We start from the raw sequence: 19,831 nt of genomic DNA on the forward strand, positions 1-19,831 counted from the left end.
AAAGTGAACAATCTAGATCACAGTTCTTCAACCGCCGGTCCGCGGACCGGTGTCAGTCCGCAGAAAATTTCTGCCGGTCTGCGCAGGGCCGGCGAGATCAAGTCGGCAGTTAAATTTCCTGCCGACTGCGGTTCCTCCTGACTGCGGTTCCTGCTGATTAATGTTCTTCCCAGCCTCAGGCGATCAAGATAGGCTGCCGACGTCTGGGCCTTCCTTCTGTGAGTCTCGCCTGTTCGGAAACAGGAAGTTGAAACAAAATAGGCGGGACTCAGAGAGTGAAGGTCCCGACGTCGGCAGCGTGTCTTGATCGCCACCCCTGCCGAGTTGCTGAAGAGGGCCGCGGGGAAGTTGCGATTAGACCGGAGAGAGCTGCAGATTCAGGTGCAGGTGGAGGGAGATGGTCAGCGTATGCGAACAAGATCCTGGGGAGCCTTCACAGTGGCTATCTCCCCTCCCACCAGCTCTCCAATTTGCCAGGGCAGTGATTTACCGGCAACTTCCTGCAGGCAAGTACCGAGAGCTGCTGGAAGGGGAGGAAGCCACTGTAGGAGGCTGGGAAGGTGCTGGAAAAGGGAGAGCTGTTAATGGACTTGAAGGGAGTTAGAAGGAGAAATGCTGCTGGGAGGGGAGGAGGGAAAGGGATGGGAAGAAAGTTAATGTTGGATACAGGGAGGAGAGAAGGGAGAAGAAGGAGAGATGCTGCTGGAAGGGGAGGAGGGAAAGGTATGGGAAGAGAGTTAATGTTGGATAGAGGGAGGAGGGAAGAGAGAAGGAGAGATGCTGCTGGGAGGGGAGGAGGGAAAGGGATGGGAAGAGAGTTACTGTTGGATAGAGGGAGGAGGGAAGGGAGAAGAAGGAGATATGCTGCTGGGAGGGGAGGAGGGAAAGGGATGGGAAGAAAGTTAATGTTGGATAGAGGGAGGAGGGAAGGGAGAAGAAGGAGAGATGCTGCTGGGAGGGGAGGAGGGAAAGGGATGGGAAGAGAGTTAATGTTGGATAGAGGGAGGAGGGAAGGGAGAAGAAGGAGAGATGCTGCTGTGAGGGAGGAGTGAAAGGGATGGGAAGAGAGTTAATGTTGGATAGACGGAGGAGGGAAGGGAGAAGGAAAAAAAGGAAGGAGGGTAGGGAGAAAGAAAAAAGGAAGGAAACAGCTGGCAGGGAGATTACAGGAGGGGAAGGGGGTCAGGGTGGAATGGAGAGATCAGATGAGAGAAAAGGGTGAGAGAGGAATGAGAAAGTAGAGAGACATTGATGCTGGAAAGGGGGTCAGCAGAGAAATGAGAGAGGGATAAAGATGCTAGATCTGGTGTAGGAGAGATAAAAATGAAGAAGGCAGTGAAGCTGGAATGAATGATGTAAAAAGGAGAGAGGAGGATGGACAAGGAAGAGGGGCATAGAAAGAAGTCAGATACATATGGAAGGGGGAGAGGGCAGACATTGGATGGAACGGGCAGATGGTGGAAGGAAAAGAGTGATAAGAAGATGAAAGCAGAAACCAGAGACAACAAAAGATAGAAAAAAATAATTTTATTTCTATTTTGTCATTAGAATATATCAGATTTGAATTATATATCCTGCTAGAGACATAACTGGGGACTGCAGTATTCTGTTAGCATGATATTTCTATGTAGCATTCTATAATAACTTGGCTTGTTCAGTTTTCTTGATAGTAGAGGGGATATATGTGAAGGGGAGGGGAGACAGGGGTTTTGTTGGTCAGTGCTCTGTATATTTGTATTTATAAAATCACAATTGTTCAGAAAATTGTTTCTTTTTATACTTTAATAAAATACGTTCAATATAAAATCATAATTGCGGCTTGTGCAGATGGGATCAGATGGTTTGCGGGGACCGAGCTCGCGGAGATGGGGCATAAACGGAGTTTTTAAATTTTAGTCCTAGTAGTTTGCCGGTCCACAAAATAATTATTTTATTTCTGCCGGTCCACGGGTGCAAAAAGGTTGAAGAACACTGATCTAGATTGTATATACTTCTATGCAGATAACAAGGCCAAAGATTGAAAAGGCTTGGGGGCAGGATGGATCCCTGAGGGGCACCGCAAGTTTTACAACAATAGAGTGGCTTTGTGCACACATTCTAAGGAGTCAGAATTCCATCTTAACCAGTCAGTTGTTCAGCCAACATTTTTCTCAAAGTCATATATCCATCAGTGTGAAAATTCACTGTGCATTCTGGACTGCAAGAGAGCCTTGGCCTATCTGGAGTGGACTAAAGCCTTTGGAAATCACTCCACATTTTGTTCCTTTTGACCTTAATAGGATGGGGCTGCTACCAGTATACTCACTCACACCACTTGGCTTGCAAACTGCATCTCCTTTACAAGGCCAAAAAATTCGACCACGTAACTCCTCTTCTGATAAAAGCCCATTGGCTTCCCATCCATCACCGTGTCATTTATAAAACTCTATTTTTGACTTTTAAAACAAGAAACACTGGACAGCCAGAATTCATTAATAAATTTTTGATACCGTATACTACATCGCATTTTCTTTGTTCCTTGGAGCAAAATTTATTAGCAATCCCAACCTTGAACCATATTAACACTAGAAGAAACACTATTTTTTCAGTAGTTGCCCCATCCCCCTGGAATTCAGCAGCACCAAATGCTCTAAGAGAGATAACTAATCTTGAGAAATTTAAATCTTTCTTAAGACATTCCATTTCAAAGATGCCTTTCAAGTATAAATGTCCTTTTAAGGATTTTTATCTTTTATGAGTCCGCTTTTATTGAACTTACTTGTTTTTAACCCCTCACTCTTGTTTATTCCTTTATACCTTACTTTTCTTTAATCATTGTAGTTCTCCCCTTTTTTCCACTTATACCCGTTTGTCCAGTCGAGTATGTTATTATTTTCTCTAATCGTGTATGTTTATTTTGTTAAAGTTATGTTAATTTGTATTATTTGTTTTTACCCTATTTTAAAATCTATAACCACCTTGAAATAAATTGATAAGATGGTATATCAAATTTTTAATAAACTTGAAACTTATGCCCAAGCTGAGCTGATTCTGGAGGGTCATGTCACAGCTCACAATGTCAAAGCCATGGTTGTACTGATAGATCATTTGAGGTCAGCCGCCACAGAGGAGATCTGTAGAGCTGCAACAGGAACTTGATTCCAATTACTTCTCTCTGTCTGGAACAATTCTTCTGACATGACAGCTAGTTTGGGTGTATTTGGGGAATCTAGATTCCAACTCCACCCCCACTATGCCCATTTGTTTTCTGTTGCAATTTCTAACTGTCACAATCTTTGCAAGTAAAGCTGTTACTGAGAAGGAATGTTCCTTAGCAAAGCAGCATATGAATCCAGAGAACAATGGGATACCTCACATCTACCAGCAGGTGGAGATAGAGACACTGATTAACAGGTGTACTTATTTGCTGGCACTCCTCCTGTCTCATCAGTATTCTCTATCTCCAAGCAGGTGGAAGTCGCTATTCAACTAGCTCCTGGATTCTGGCTGTGGCTGGAACTTTATTACCTCCTGTTGAGATTTTCTCTTCAGTGAGACTGCCATTCTGTTTCTCCTGTTGAGTTTTTTCTCTTCAGTGAGACAGGGGTGTTCGGCTAAATGGTGCCGGCTTTGGAGGTTACACTTGGGCCCCCCCTTGTCCCTGCCTCACCCTCCCTCCAATGATAGAGGGTTTAATTTGGTCTCTAATTTTTTCTTCTTTCCCTTTCAAAAAAAAAAAAAAAAGGGAGACCCATTTGGTAGGTATGATTCTGCCCTGTCTTTGGGGCTCAGCCAGGGTCTACCGGCTCTGCAAGCCCTGTCCACCAGGTTGTGAGTATTTCTTTTTATGTTACTTCGGTGGGTTATAATTTCTGGAAGCTGCGGGTTTTGTTTGTGAGCTTATGTTTGGTGTGGTCACGGGACTCAACCAGGGGATGATTGATTTCTCAGCGGCTCCGCGTTGTTAAATTTCGATGTAACTGGTCGATGGAGAGCTCCCTGCGGTTGCTAGGGAATGTACGTTTGTATAGGCGATCTAGTTTATTTTTGAAAATTTTTGGGCTCACATAAAAAAAAAAAAAAAAAAATAGGGCCGGTGCCTTCCCGCGCGCGGAAGGTGCGAGCTTGTCTTCTTGCGTGGGTGGGGATCTATCCTGATGGTTATGGCCTGGTCACTTATGCGGCTGTTTGCACGGCGTATCCTGCAGCTGTGTGTAATTGCACTACGGGTGACGGTTTATGGAGCCGGTGCCTTACGGAGGCCCGGACGCCCGCGCTTGTGCTCCGACGCTATATTGATTAAATGGCGGGAGCACCGCGGCGTCTTTTTTGTCTGTTTTGACATCTCTCCTCTCGCGGCGCTTTCTGCGAGCTCCCCATTGCTGGACATGGCCGCTTCTGCGAGTTGCAGTTTCCAGTAGTGCGGCCAGAGACTCTCTCCCGAGGCTGTGGTTTGGGCCTATCTGTTTTTTCTCGGGAATGGGAGTCATCCTGACTGGCCAGAGGACGAGAGAGAGGGAGGCTCCTGGGTTGCTGCTTGTTCCTGCACTAGACCGGCAGCAGTCAGATTGTCACTGACGGAGGTCAGCAACGGGGGGGATATCCGGATCTGGGTTCGGATCTCTCCTACTCTCTCCCGGGGGTACCTGTCTGGTGCTTATGCAGTTTGTCTGCTTTCCTCTTCCTTGCTCCTTCGGGCTGCGCAGCGGTGGTCTGCTAGCGCTAGGGATATTACTTTTTATTAGGTTTTCCTAGTGAGAGGCTACCTATGGCTGGAGTGGGGTAGCCGGGTGGTGCCTTGCCTTCTCTTACGGGCAGGGCTAGGTTGTCTTGTTTCAGGAGTGATGTAAGGTCCTGTGGTTGACTGGCTTCTATGCAGTCTTATGAGGCTACCATCTTTTCCTGCCGTAGGGGGCTGTACACCCTGTTTTGCCAGGTTGTTTGAGGGTTCATTTCACCTTGCAGGGACTCTCAGTAGGAGACAACAGGGCTATATGTCAGTTGAATATTCCCTGACGTTTTTTCTTTTGGAATGGGTGTCTTATCTTTCAGACATCGGGTCTGTATACTTTTCCTAAGGGCACTCTTTCTTGGTTTCCGAGGAGGCCTGGACTTCGGATTTCCATGCTTATCGTGCTAGTTTCTCCTGTCACCATTTTATCATGGCACATACTAGATAGGCCCCCCGACCAGACAAGACGGACTGTACAGCTCCTTTTTAACCAGGAGCCGGTTAACTATTCTATCAAACCCGCGGAGGACGCGAGCTATGTGGCTGTTAGCCTCATCCCTGAAGCTCTCATTAGCAATGTGAGCTTTGTCTGATACCTATAAGGATGCTGTTGTTTTCCACGGGGCGGTAGATGCAGCCTCTTGATTAAGTCTAGTGCGTTTTTCACTTTAACGGACACTTGTTTGTCCTAGGAGACTCTTCTTACAGATCCGGCAGTCTCATCCTAACATTCCCTGACCTTATGCACTTCATTCTGAGGTGATCTTGACTTCTTCCAATGTCTCTTCAGGCTTTCTCATGAGGGAGAAGACGCTGTACTGTCAGGTCAGGGGGGGGGTGTAGGTTTTTCATGATGATTGCATCTTTGCATCCTCCTCAGGTTTCCAGTTCATTCTTGGAGTCTCTATGTTTTGTGTTTCCCTTTTCAGTGTTCCTGGTCCTCAGGGCAGTTCTTGTAATTCTTCGGGAACTAAGGGACGTTTTTCCACTTCCTGTGTGGGGCCCGAGATGGGGGCATTGGGCAGGCTCAATCCGGTCTGCTGAATTAGTTTCTCGGGGTTACACATTTCTGCATTCACCCTGGGAATATTTTTACATTTTCTCGATGGACTCCAAATGGGCGCTTGGGATGCCTGCCTCTCTTGGAGCGGCGCTTTCGGTTTTGGCACATGCCATTTCGCCTACCTAAGGCTTCACGAACGTTTTAGGTGATGTGGGCGGTGGTTCCATTTTGGCAATGCCAGGCGATTCATCTAGTGTTTTCTTGACCGCCTACTTGATTCGGACGACTTCCAGTCGGGCCATTTGACAGACAGAAAAAGGGTGGTATCTTCCCTCATTTCTTTACCCGTGCATCTTCGAATTTGCACAGCGCTTTTTTTCTCCGGTACTATTCATAGGTTTAACGGGGTGATGTTTTTATTCATATTGGAGTGACATGTGTTTCTTTCCGCAGACTTGGGCGTGGGGTCTCGGTCTCAGTTTGGTCTGCTTCTTCGCTTACCATGACTAAGAGTATGGGATTCTGTACAGTTTCTAGGATCCATATTCCTGGCTCCACTGGGAACTTCGGCTTCCTTTCCCCTTCTTACGCTTCAACAGTCACTGTTGTTTCAGTGGTTCCTGGTATCTCAGGACTCCAAATTTTTGGTAGGCTCCCCCTGCATCGCTCTTTATCTTTGGTGGCTCAGAGCGATTTCTCTTTTCAAGGCATGCCGCGGTCTTTACTGGAATAGCTCATGACCGCCGATCATTTGGTCAGTATTAGGATGGGGGTATTTCTCTACAGCTTAGGCAGTAGGTGTTGTCCTCAGTTGGCAGGTGAAGTTGGTCTACTGCAATGGGTGGACTTTCATCTTCATCTTCGGTTACCGGGGTTTGGATAGACTTTCTCTCTGCGGAATCTGAGCGTGGCTCATTTTCTTGTAGGTTCCAGTGTACAGCGCTGTGTACGCTGGAAAGTGTGCATGTTGGTAATAGTGTATTCTTCTGCATCCTGGTTGTTGAGTTTGGGGCTCAGGCGTTCTAGCTCTTTTTATGGACGTGAGATCTCCTTGACCTGGACCTCATGACCTTGTCTCTCAATTCTAAGCTGCCTAGCTTCTTCAGCAGGCCCAGGGAGTGGGAGTCAGAGGGGGTGGCTGCAGGGCTCCTTTCTCGCCTCTGCCTCCTCTTTTTTCAGTGTTTTCCGCTGGCTGATGATGGCTTGGTTTTGCCATTTCGAGCTCGCTTTCTGGGCACAGTATTTGTAGAATCTCTGGATTGGCGGCGCCATCGTTACTAGGCGGATTTGATGAGTCTTTCGACAGCTGGACTAGGAAATTTCCTGGCGTCTCCGGCTTTGCCCGCCTAGGGTCCGATCCACATGGATATGGTACTACTTTAGTATTACAACCTAGTTTTTGGGTTAAGCTTCGCTGACGTGTACGGGTTAGGCGAAGATGGTTGTTTCTTCTCTTATCCAGGTGCTACAGACATCTCCTGTGGCTTCGGCTGCCTGGGGGAGGGTTTTTTCCTTTCTGGGGCGCTTCTTCACGTTTGAACCACTCCAGAGTTCCTTTTTGACACAAGTGTATTGCCAAGGGCTTAGCGTTCAATTCCTTTCCACTTCTGGAGCCTTTCTTGGCTTGTTACAAGGACTGGGTAGGTTGCTCTTCGTTTCCTTCTCAGCTTTATGTAGTTCAGTCCCTAAACAGAGTGGGGTATATTCAGGCACCTCATGGAGAGCAAGATTTGGAGTACATTCCTCACGTATGTCTTCGCAGGTTTCCGAAGGTTTTATTTCCTCCGTGTCTTTTGGGATTCCAAAGGGCTGTGCCGTTGAACAGGGTGTTCTTGTGGCCATGGCTTCAGCTCTGCAATCTTCTATATGGCAGGCCTTGTTCAACGGGTATTCCTATGTCGGATTTCCAAAATAGGGGATATCAGTTTGGCTGGTACCACTATTTCTTTCTGGAAGGGTGTCATCGTTTCTTTTCTGTCAGGCTCGCTTGTTTCCTTCCTTCTTCCTGGGAGGGGATATTGGGAGCAGTGATTTTATTCAATACAATTTTTGATACGTATGCCGAGTTCTCCGCGAGCTCGGTTCTATCAACTGTTTGTTGTTTAGATCTCCTTTGGATATTCTTCAAGGGCCGCCTCATGCGTATGGTGGTGTCCGATGCCTACTTCGCTCATTAGGTCCAGGAGGACATTCTTTGTGCTTGCCTCCTGGCGGGGAGCGGGTGGCGATTGAACTTCATGACCATTCCGCTGGAGCGATAGCTGCTTCGTGGGCTCGGCCCAGAGGTTTTGTGCCTTGGAGGAGATTTGTCTCAAGGTTAACTGGTCTTCCGAGAGTACCTTCTCTCCGCGGCTCTGCATGGATGTGCGGGCACATGCGATAGGGGTTTTTTGATGCTTCGGTCGTTGCGAAGGCGACGTTTGCTTCCCACCCAGATTAAGGATTGCTTTGCTACATCCCATTGGTCTCTGGATTCATATGCTGCTTTGCTAAGGAATGTAAAATTATGTCTTACTTGTTAATTTTCTTTCCTTTAGAAGCAGCAGATGAATCCAGAGCCCCACCCTTTCTGGTATTTGGTTGTCGGTTTTTTCGAGTGCGACTTGTAGTGATTGGGTGTTCTTAATGATGGTATTCTGTATCATTGCTGGTTGCGATGTGTTCTGGGAAAGAAGTTTTTTACATGCTATACCTATTGATGGTTAAATATGCTTGGGCAAGGAGCTATACTGATGAGACAGGAGGAGTGCCAGCAAATAAGTACACCTGTTAATCAGTGTCTCTATCTCCACCTGCTGGTAGATGTGAGGTATCCCATTGGTCTCTGGATTCATCTGCTGCTTCTAAAGGAAAGAAAATTAACAGGTAAGACATAATTTTACATTATGGCTGGTGCCAACAGTCCTTTCCTCCACTGAGGGATTTGTGCTAGAGAATGACACGGGGGAAAAATCTGTCCCCGTCACCGGCCCACCATCCTCTGCACCGCCCCGTCACCGCCGTTCCCTTCACCGCCCCGTCACCGCCATCCCTTTCACCGCCCCGTCACCGCCCCTGCCATCCCATTCACCGCCCCGTCACCATCCCCGCTGCATCCATATAAGCCTTAGTACTGTAATATTTAGCTTATTTCTTTCTTATAAATCAAAGTTCCTGCTGCTGAACTAGAGAAAGAGATGTTCAGCTGGCAGGGCTTTGTTTATAAATTTTTATCAACACAACTAAAGCAAAAAATAAATAGAATTTTTTTTCTACCTTTGTTGTCTGGTTTCTGCTTTCCACATCTTCTCATTCAATTCCTTCCATCCACTGTGTGTCTTCTCTCTGCGTCTTCCATTTGCTGTTACTGTGCCTCTCCCTTCACTCCCCCCCCCCAATTGGTCTAGAACCCATCTTCTTCCCTCCGCTCCCCCATAGTCTGGCATCTGTCTTCTTCCCATTCTGTCTTCCACATTTCCCTTCAGGGTCTGTTCCTCTCCACCCTCCTTCAATGTCTGTCCTATTCCTTTCCACCACCACCCTTCCCTCCCTCCTTTACCATCTGTTCCTTTCTACCACCCTTCAGCTCCTCTCGCGTGGCCTATCTATCTACCTTCCTCCCTCTTATTTTCATGGCACGTTACAATGTAATTTGTGCAAGCCACTGGAGCCTGCGAGCTCGGTCCCTGTCCCATCCCCACAAACCATCTCGCTTCTGTGCTCCTATTTTCCCCATTTCTAATATCTCCCCTATGTATCTGCCATTGCCCCCCCCCTGTGTCCATATACCATCCCCATGGCATGTCCCCTTTATGTCTCTGTCCCTATGCCCCATGCACATAATTTCCCCTCTTTCTGTTACCTTCCTGTGTCCAGATTTCCCCTATCTTCCTCTTCCATACCAGTGTGTCTCTTCTTTTCAACCCCATCTAGCTTTTTTCCCTCTTTCTTCCCCCCCCCCCCTGCTTCTAGCATCTGGCTCACCTGCCAGTCCTTCCCTTTCTTTCCTGCTGTGGATTTTTCTTCCGTTTTCATCCCCTTGGCCCAGAATCCTTTTCCCTTTCACTCCCTCCTTCCAATTTGAGCCGGGAACACTAGCGATTGCACGGTCCCCGCAGCCACTACCTGCCTGCCCAATCGATCCTAGTGTTTAGCCAGCTCTCTCCCTTCTCCTCACCTTAGTTTATAGGTTTTCTTTTTCGGCGACCCGCACGCTATCAGAGAGCCGCGCACGCGCGGCTGCTCAGTGTTCAATCTTCTGCTCTGCTGCAACTTCCTGTTTCCGGTTGCGTCAGAGCAGAAGATTGAACACTGAGCAGCCGCGCGTGCGCGGCTCTCTGATAGCGTGCAGGTCGCCGAAAAAGAAAATCTACAAACTAAGGTGAGGAGAAGGGAGAGAGCTGGCTAAACACTAGAATCGATTGGGCAGGCGGGTGTGAGCTGCGGGGACCGCGCGATCCTTCATGCCTCACTGCGGGGGACAAGACCATTCACCGCCCCGCGGGCGGTGAATGGCCTTGTCCCCGTCGCCGCAGCGACTGCTAGTTTTCTTCCCCGTTTTCGGCGGGTGACCCGCGGCTAAAATGCGGTGGCCGCGGGTAAACCGCCACCGTGTCATTCTCTAATTTGTGCCTTAGAATCTCCTTTGGTGTTTATGGATTCCTGAGGAAGGCACTCATATCAAAACACAGCTTATGTTGAGTCCGTGGTTACCTATTCTTTTTATTTTATTTATTTCATTTTTTCAAAGAACAGTACAACCAGTAAACAGTTATACTACAGCCATATACCATAAAGTCCCAGGCTATCAAGAAGTCGTACCACGATTCTTCAGTACAAGGCTAAGCAATTCAACCTGAGGGACTGCCCTCCACCTCCCCCCAACCGAACAGTTGTAACAAAAGAAAAAATGAGTGGGTATGTGAACATATTGATAAGCTACAGCTGGGCAAAACTAAGGGCTCCTTTTACTAAAGTGCGCTACCGTTTTTAGCGCACACACAAAATTACCGCATGCTAAACCGCGTGGTAAGCTTCTAGTATAACGCCAGCTCAATGCTGGCATTAAGGTCTAGCTTGCGTGGCAATTTAGCGTGTGCTAGTCCGCGCGTTAAGGCCCTAACACACCTTAGTAAAAGGAGCCCTAAGTGAGATGGGCGGACCATTTCATATAGGGATCCCAAATTTTAAGGAAAAGTGTCAACCTATTATGCATCATTGCAGTCAAATTGGACATATGAAAAATAAAATCTAACTTCCCAAGAAAGTGTTGCCGAAACGGGGGATGGGTCTGTTTCCAATGAGCTGCAAGCACTAGCCTGCTGGCAGCAAACACATGGAAAGTCAATTTCTGAAACTTACCGGGCAGCATCCCATGAGGGAGGTGTAGCAAAGCGCTACTCATAGTTTTGTGAATTGGGTTATGCAGTATGTCGGACAGAATTTCAAACACCATATCCCAAAAAGGAATAACTTTCGGACAGTCCCACCATATATGTAGAAAAGTTCCCTGCTGCACGCACTGTCTTCAACACAAGTCAGAGGGCTGGGGATACATTCTGTGGAGACGTACCTGGGTAAGATACCACTGATAGAGCATTTTATATCCGTTTTCTACCAAGGAGCTCGCAATAGAAGGGCGAAGTAAGTTCTGCAATTGTTTCACCCACCACTGGGTTGACTGAGGCTGCCCCAACAAGGATTCCCAATATTTAATGGGGCTTGCGTTTTGTTGAATAAGCACTTTATTGTGGTTACCTATTTATTCTTTGAGGATTTTAAGGCTTTTGTTACCTTGCTTTTTACTTTATAATAAAGGAGAATCCATGTTGGACTATGTAACTCATCCATCTAGTCATTCCCAGTGTTCTTTGGATTTCCGTTTGGTGCTGTGTGGGATCCCCTTTGGTTCTTCTCTTGCATTTGTATGATCTTTTCCTTATCATAACAGACCATGCCTGTTGCAGACCTTATTTTCCATTTTATTTAAAATGGCCTGGTAGTTAGGGATTCCAACCAGTGAAAATATCTACGGTACATCCTGCTTGTCCTTGGAGAAAACAAAGGGCTCCTTTTACAAAGGCACGCTAGTGGTTTTAGCGCACACTACAATGCCGTGCACGCTAAACGCTAACACCTCCATAGAGCTTGCGTTAGTATTTTTCATTTAGTGCGTGGCTAGCGTGCGCTAAAAACACTAGTGCACCTTAGTAAAAGGAGCCCAAAGTTACTCACCTATAGCAAGTGTTCTCTGAGGAGAGCAGGATATACTGTATATTCTCATTGATTCACCCACTTATCCTTGGAGTTGAATTCTATCAGTTATTTTACTCGACTGAGTTGGTCCTGCATGATGGCAGCAGGAAAAAAGCCATGAATATTTGGTAGGCTATTCCAAAGACTCAGAGAGAGATGTGGAAAAGCACTGGCTCTGTCAGATGATGTCACCCACCAGTTAAAAAATCCATCCTGCTGTCTTGGGAACACTTGCTACAATTGAGTATCTTTGCTTTCTGTGAAATGAGGGAATCAATGATGCCAGTAATTCAAAATTAGGTCCAATGTTATCAGGGCAATGTTGACATGAGCTACAATGCTCTACAATGCTTTCTTGCAGCTTTTGGATAGATGTCAGGATTTCTGATAAATATGTCGAAGTCAGAAATTTTGGATCTTACCTTGTCAGATTTAGATAGAGGATGGATCTCTAGTAATTACTCTTTTAAATGGGCACAACAATCTCTACGATATCTGGGGATCAATTTAACAAAAAAATGTAGAACTGCTTTATGCTGCCAACTAGCCCCCTCTTCTGAAAGCGATTTGTCAGGACATTGAAAGATGGAAACATCTAAATATCTACTGGCTGGGTAGAGTACAAACAATAAAGAAGGTGGTGCTTCCGAGGTTGGTATCTCTTCTCAGCCTTACTGATCCTTTTATCTAAAAAAATGTTCATACAGTTAGAGCGGAAGATATTCGCTTTATCTGGCACCATAAAACTCCAAGAGTTTCACAAGCAATGATGTATCAACCTAGAAAACTGGGAGGAATGGCAGTACCACAGTTTCAATATTATTATCAAGCAGCCCAACTACGATATTTAGTAAATTGGAAATGGGATAGTGGAAAATTGTGGGTATGTATTGAACAAGAGTTATTGGGAGGGTTTCCATTGTGGATGATACCTTGGCTTCAATTTTCACAACTCTCTATAATAGCTAAGAACTCTAACCCTGTAATGTGACATACTCTTGACCTGTGGATTCAGGTACGTATGGATGTTACAGGGATAAAAATTATTTTATGGGGGTAGGTATTATATATATGCCTAATTTTACTCCAGGAGAAGTTGATGTGGCCTCTCATCTCTGGGAAAAGAAAGGTCTAAAAATATTAGGCCAAATGTTGGAAGATGGGAAAATTATCCCCTTTGAATTACTGAGAGAAGAATATGGCCTCATACCAAGTGATTTATTTTATTACAGACAAATTTATTAGAAAAGTGGTTTTAAAACAATCAGTTGTTGCTCAACAGTCGGATTTAGAGAAGGCAATGATAAGAGAGAGTGGGAGAGGAGATATTACTAGATTATGTAATGCACAATTGGAACATCTTCATCCCCCTTTGAAATACAGACGTCGCTGGGAAAAGATCACTGGCAAAATTTATTCTGACAAGGAATGGTTTAAAATATTGCATTTTCTCCTATATGGCAATATAGCCAGCAATATGATAGAGAATAGATACAAGATGTTCTTTTGCTGGTATTATACACCAGCACGATTGCGAGCTATGTATGGGAATGGATCGGATAAATATTGGAGAGGATGTATAGAAGTAGGCACTTTTGAACATATTTGGTGGTACAGTACTTCCCTGATATTCATGGGGGTTCTGTTCCAGGAACCCCCGCGAATCTTGAAAAACTGCGAATATGGTTTTTCATGGGGGAGACTGGAGAGGGCAGCGGGAGAGGCAGGAGAGAGCAGCCGGAACGCCAGCAAATGCAGGAATTCACTCGCTGTATGCTCCGACCGCCTCTTCCTGCACTAAGTCGGGCCTTACTAATCAGGAGCTGCGTGTCAAAGCAGCTCCTGATTGGTAAGGCCCGACTTAGTGCAGGAAGAGGCGGTTGGAGCATACAGCGAGTGATTTCCTGCACTTGCCCGCGCTCCGGCTACTCTCTCCTACCTCTCCAGCTGTCCTCTCCTTGTTGGTAGTTTGCGGTCGGAAAATACCGCGAATGACCGGGACCGTCAACTGTGAACAACCGGGGGAAACACTGTATTTCTTTTATTGAGGAAGTGCTGGGCAATCCGATCCCTAAGACCATGGAGTGCTGTTTGTTGAGCAAAGAACCAGATGCCTTGCCTCTGAAACATCAGAAATGGATGCATTTGATAATGACAGCAGGGAGACTTATCCTGGCATCTGCCTGGAAACAACCAGAGCTACCAGGGCTGCGATTATTACTGGCTAAAATGCAATATATACAGCAGATGTCCAAATTAACAGCTCTTCGGAGAAATCAGTTACAGAACTATAATACCATTTGGAGTGCAAATGAAATCTGGATTAATTCCCCAAATGATAGCCCCCAACTGATCTCTGATATATAAACCTGTGCCCACTTTATATGCATCTCCTGCACATATCCTTCCACAGGGGTTGGGGGTTGGAGATTGGAGGGTGGGATGGGAGGGTTGAGAAACATTACACATTATAGATAATTCAATATTTTAGTATTTATTATGAAATAAGATTATAACGAATTAATGAATTGTACTGTATACAATTGTATAAATTCAGATGTTTTTAATTGCATTTATTTCTCAATAAAATAAAAAAAGAGCTGCAATGCTGTCTTCATCTCATGTTTGTGCATTAAAAAGCAAACAAAAGAACTACAGTAGTTTATTCTACCTTTAGTTATACAGAATTTGACTGATATACAGTATAAGTTGTTTCGCTAGGGAGAGTACATATTTTGCATGTCATTCCAGTTGGCAGCTATTGTTGTAGATTTTCTGCAGAAACTAATGTTGATCCACCATCCTAGAGAGTTAAAGACCGAAAGTCTACATTCCTATTGTCCTTTGTATAATATGTGATCATAATGGTAAAGTATACTTAATTTCTTACACTACTTTTTTGCAGGTTATTAGAAAAAAATATGGATCTTCTCCTAAACAACAGGACAAATCTCCGGATATTTTTCCCTCTTTGTGGAAAAGCAGTTGATATGAAATGGTAAAACCAATTTTTTTTTATTAGATTTTCCATATTATATAATTATTGCATAAAGGAAGCATAGTTTATATGAGAGTTGATTCATAAGTCATGGCAACTATTTTTTTTTTCCCTCTGCCTAGGTTAGTCCGGATAATTGGTGTTCCACTGTACTCTTAAAATTGTCCTCTAAATTCAGTACTTACCTCCTCTTCTACGAAACTGCGCTAGCGGTTTCTAGTGCAGGGAGCTGCGCTGAATGGCCCGCGGTGATCCCGACGCTCATAGGGACTCTATGAACGTCGGGAGCAGCGCAGGCCATTCAGAGTGGCTCCCTGCACTAGAACCTGCTTCAAATATAGTTTATATATATGATAAGTCCACATTTTGTAGACAGAAGGATATCAAACACCAAACACTGGTTTGCTTTCATGTTTTCCAGGTTAGCAGACATGGGACACAGCATTACCGGGGTGGATGTAAGCGAAATTGGGCTAAAGGATTTCTTCATTGAGCAAAATATTCCTTATGTTGAAGAACAAGTATTAGAAATCCCTGGAGCCAAAGTATTTAAGGTTTGATTCTTGATTCAGTCTTACAGAGGAAAAGCTTTACTGACATTAAGATAATGAACCTACACAACACAAGTATTTGGCAGAAGTTAAGAAATATGAAAAGGTCATTTGTAGAACTGGTCTCATTCTTATAAGGGGCAGTTTTCTTACAGGTACCTATAAACATTTCCAAAAAAGCTCTGTTTTGTACAGGCTGCACAGTTGTCTATGTACGTTTTATAAAATTGTTTCCGGCAGCCTATCTCAATAGTGCATTTACACCAGCTCCAAAGCACATACATGTCTTTACACATATACATTTTCCAAACTACCTATATATGAGGGCAAATCAAAAATTAGAGGCAAATGTTAAATTATGCAATAACAGGAATAGAGCTAGTGAAATCAACATATGTATTCGTATACAGTGTTCCCCCGGTCATTCGCGGTTCGCTGCTTGCGGTCCTGGCCATTCATGGATTTTCCGACCGTGAATGACCAGGCAGGAGAGGACAGCCGCAGTGGCAGGAGAGAGCAGCCAGAGCGCCGTCGAGTGAAGGAAATCACTCGCAGTATGCTTCGCCCGCCTTTTCCTGCACTAAAGTCAGGCCTCACAAATAGGAGCTGCGTGTCCGGGAGTAGCTAGATGGGACTCAAATATAAACCGAGATCCCCATTTTTGGGCCATTTTACTGTATTATACTATTCTCTATGTATAACTCTTTAAAAGAGAGAGTAAAATGAAAACTCTGTGTCTTCATTTTAAATTTACCAAGTTCTGTCTCCTTCTGTTTGTTGCAGAGTTTGTCTGGGAATATCTTACTCTACTGTTGCAGCATTTATGATATGTGCAGGTAAGGTTGAATAGTTTTTCGGAAATCTTATGATTTCCATAAAACACCAGGGTTATGACTTCTATGTGGACTGTCTGATATCATAAAGCTTGATTTTTATGTTTTTCTTTATGATTGCACACTAAATTCCAGACTGTCTTGTTTTCTCCTCCTCTTTACTTTTCTTCCTGACAATTCAGGCTTTATTGATACAGCCAATAAAGTCTCAGTAAAAAAATGCATCAAGATACACGTACCCAAGAATTGGGAAGACATAGTCCACCTCCTCCTAGCACCTGTGTAGAGAATGACATGGAAACAAAGTTGTCTCCATCCCCTGTCCCTGCGAGCACTGTCCCCATCCCCACAGGCTCCATTTCTGTCTCTGCCCTGTCGCCATGAGCTCTGTCCCTCGCTCCTCCCCGTACCCGCAAACTCTGTCCTCATTTGCAAACGCCTCAAAACACTTATGATTTTATATTTAAATCTTTTTATTAAAGTATAACAAGGGACAATATTCTGTACAGCTGTTTATAAATCATAAATAGAGCCTTTAATTTTAAACTGATTTTGGTACAACCTTCTCAAAGATTCAGTTGCCTATGTTTTTACATTTTTTTCTGCAGTTAGAGGCTTAGTTTTGAAATGTTTCTTTAAAAACTGGGATTTTCTTTTTTATAAACATAAATTTTTTCCCTAATCTCTGCAGTTACTCTAGGCATTCAAAAGACACATTTTTTCCATAACTAGTAATTTCCCTGGGTGCCATTTTTTTTCCTGCTAAATGTATTTCAAATTACTGTCAGCTAACTTAAAAACTTTTCTTCTTCCTAAGAACACCAAAGCAAATAGGTTGCTAGGAATTAATAAAAAAGAGATAAGACTTAAGAATCTAATCTAATCTAATCTAAACCTTAAGTTTATATACCGCATCATCTCCATGAGAATGGAGCTCGACACGGTTTACAAGAACTTAAAATGTTATAATGCCCCTGTATCGCTCCATGGTGCAACCTTATCTGGAGTATTGCATTCAATTCTGGTCTCCTTATCTCAAGAAAGATATAGTGGTGCTAGAAAAAGTTCAAAGAAGAGCGACCAAGATGGTAATGGGGATGGAACTCCTCTCGTATGAGGAAAAACTAAAATGGTTAGGGCTCTTCAGCTTGGAAAAGAGACAGCTGAGGCGAGATATGATTGAAATCTACAAAATCCTGAGTAGAATAGAACGGGTACAAGTGGATCGATTTTTCACTCCGTCAAAAATTGCAAAGAGTAGGGGACACTCGATGAAGTTACAGGGAAATACTTTTAAAACCAATTGGAGGAAATTTTTTTTCACTCAGAGAATAGTTAAGCTCTGGAAGTCATTGCCAGAGGATGTGGTAAGAGTGGATAGTGTAGCTGGTTTTAAGAAAGGTTTGGACAAGTTCCTGGAGGAAAAGTCCATAATCTGTTATTGAGAAAGACACGGGGGAAGCCACTGCTTGCCCTGGATCAGTAGCATGGAATGTTGCTACACCTTGGTACTAGTGATCTGGATTGGCCACCATGAGAACGGGCTACTGGGCTTGATAGACCATTGGTTCTATGTTCTTATGTGTTGGTTCTTTAGATGGTCCCTGTTTCTCTACTCCCTCTGATTAGTTGGTGCATTGACTTTGTTCTGGTATAAGTAACAAGGTGAGAAGACATTGTCTTAATCTCTTTTTTTCCCTTTTTTAAAATATTTCTTGTATGATTTGTCTGTCCACCAGTAGTGGGCATGTGATTTATTTGATGACCCAAGAAGTAAAAAAGGAAATAGCTTTTTAATTATTGTTATGAATCAAATGTCATACCTTATTTTTGTCAAAAGCAAAAAAAAACAAGGGGTTTGAAACAACAATATAATTAATCAATTAACTTCTACCACTCAACTTCAAAAAGCTTATATATAACGAGGACAAAGCCTTTAGGAGGAAGGACATCATGGGGCTCATTTTCAAAGCACTTAGGGCTCCTTTTACGAAGCCGCGTTAGCGGCTTTATTGCACGCGCTTTTTTAGCGCGCGCTAACCCCCGCGCTAGCTGAAAAACTACCCCCTGCTCAAGAGGAGGCGGTAGCGGCTAGCGCGGCCGGCAAATTAGTGTGCGCTATTACACGCGTTAAATTGCTACGCGGCTTCATAAAAGGAGCCCTTAGACTTACAAAGTTCCATAGGTTACAATGTAACTTTTTAAGTTTAAGTGCCTTGAAAATACAACTCCCTGTGTCTACAAGCTAAGTTGCCTTTTGAAAAGTTTTGAGAGAGCGACACGTCTGATAAAAGGGATGGAAAACCTTTCATACGCTGAGATTGGAGAAACTGGGTCTCTTTTCCCTGGAGAAGAGGAGACTTAGAGGGGATATGATAGAGACTTATAAGATCATGAAGGGCATAGAGAGAGTAGAGAAGGACAGATTCTTCAAACTTTCAAAAAATAAAAGAACAAGAGGACACTTGGAAAAGTTGAAAGGGGACAGATTTAAAACGAATGCTAGGAAGTTCTTCTTTACCCAACGAGTGGTGGACACCTGGAATGCGCTTCCAGAGGGCGTGATAGGGCAGAGTACGGTACTGGGGTTCAAGAGGGAATTGGACAACTTTCTGCTGGAAAAGGGAATAGAGGGGTATAGATAGAGGATTACTGCACAGGTCCTGGACCTGTTGGGCCGCCGCGTGAGCGGACTGCTGGGCGCGATGGACCTCAGGTCTGACCCAGTAGAGGCATTGCTTATGTTCTTATGTTCTTATATGTTAACAATTTTGGAAGGATTCATTCATTAATAATTTTTGTTTGATTCATTAATTTTTTTCAGTAGGAGGTGGGAGTGGACACATGATTATAACTTGAAATACAAGATGGAATAACTGTGCATTATAAGAGATCCTATTTATTTATTTATTCATTCAATTTTCTATACCGTTCTCCCAGGGGAGCTCAGAACGTTTTACATGCATTTATTCAGGTACTCAAGCATTTTTCCCTGTCTGTCCCGGTGGGCTCACAATCTATCTAATGTACCTGGGGTAATGGGGGAGATTAAGTGACTTGCCCAGGGTCACAAAGAGCAGCGTGGGTTTGAACCCACAACCCCAGAGTGCTGAGGCTGTAGCTTTAACCACTGCGCCACACACTCAATGCTCTATGATGTTCTTCCTCCTAAAAGCATAGTTCTTGTTATATTCAAGCTTTTTGAAGCTTTAATGGTAAAGGTTAATTGATTTATTATGTTGTTGTCTCAAACCCCTTGTATTTTGCTTTTGACATTATGGCTGAGGTGTGGGTGAACATTTCATAAATTGCCTGGTCTGGTTCTATTCGTTATTTTTGAAGCATTTAAATGATAATAGAAGACTGTTTAATTTGTGAGTAAAAATGTATTAAATTAATTATTTGAAAAAGACCAAGGGGCCCTTTTACCAAACAGTGGTAAAAAGTGTCCTTGGTGCCTTTTACATAGGTCACACGCTAAGGCCATTTTTGCCACTGGGT

At 44.2% G+C, this 19,831-nt stretch overlaps 1 protein-coding gene across 1 annotated transcript in view; it reads left to right on the forward strand.

The window, feature by feature from the left end:
* The window catches only part of TPMT (thiopurine S-methyltransferase), a 45,114-nt gene that overhangs the window by 12,521 nt on the left and 12,762 nt on the right, over nt 1-19,831 (forward strand). Inside the window, exons 3-5 of the mRNA XM_033934584.1 lie at nt 14,854-14,946; nt 15,368-15,500; nt 16,281-16,333. Coding sequence (XP_033790475.1) covers nt 14,854-14,946; nt 15,368-15,500; nt 16,281-16,333 — 279 coding nt within the window. The remainder of the gene's footprint in view (nt 1-14,853; nt 14,947-15,367; nt 15,501-16,280; nt 16,334-19,831) is intronic.

The sequence above is a fragment of the Geotrypetes seraphini genome, chromosome 2 (genome assembly GCF_902459505.1).
Source record: "Geotrypetes seraphini chromosome 2, aGeoSer1.1, whole genome shotgun sequence".
In the NCBI taxonomy this organism is placed as follows: Eukaryota; Metazoa; Chordata; class Amphibia; order Gymnophiona; family Dermophiidae; genus Geotrypetes; species Geotrypetes seraphini.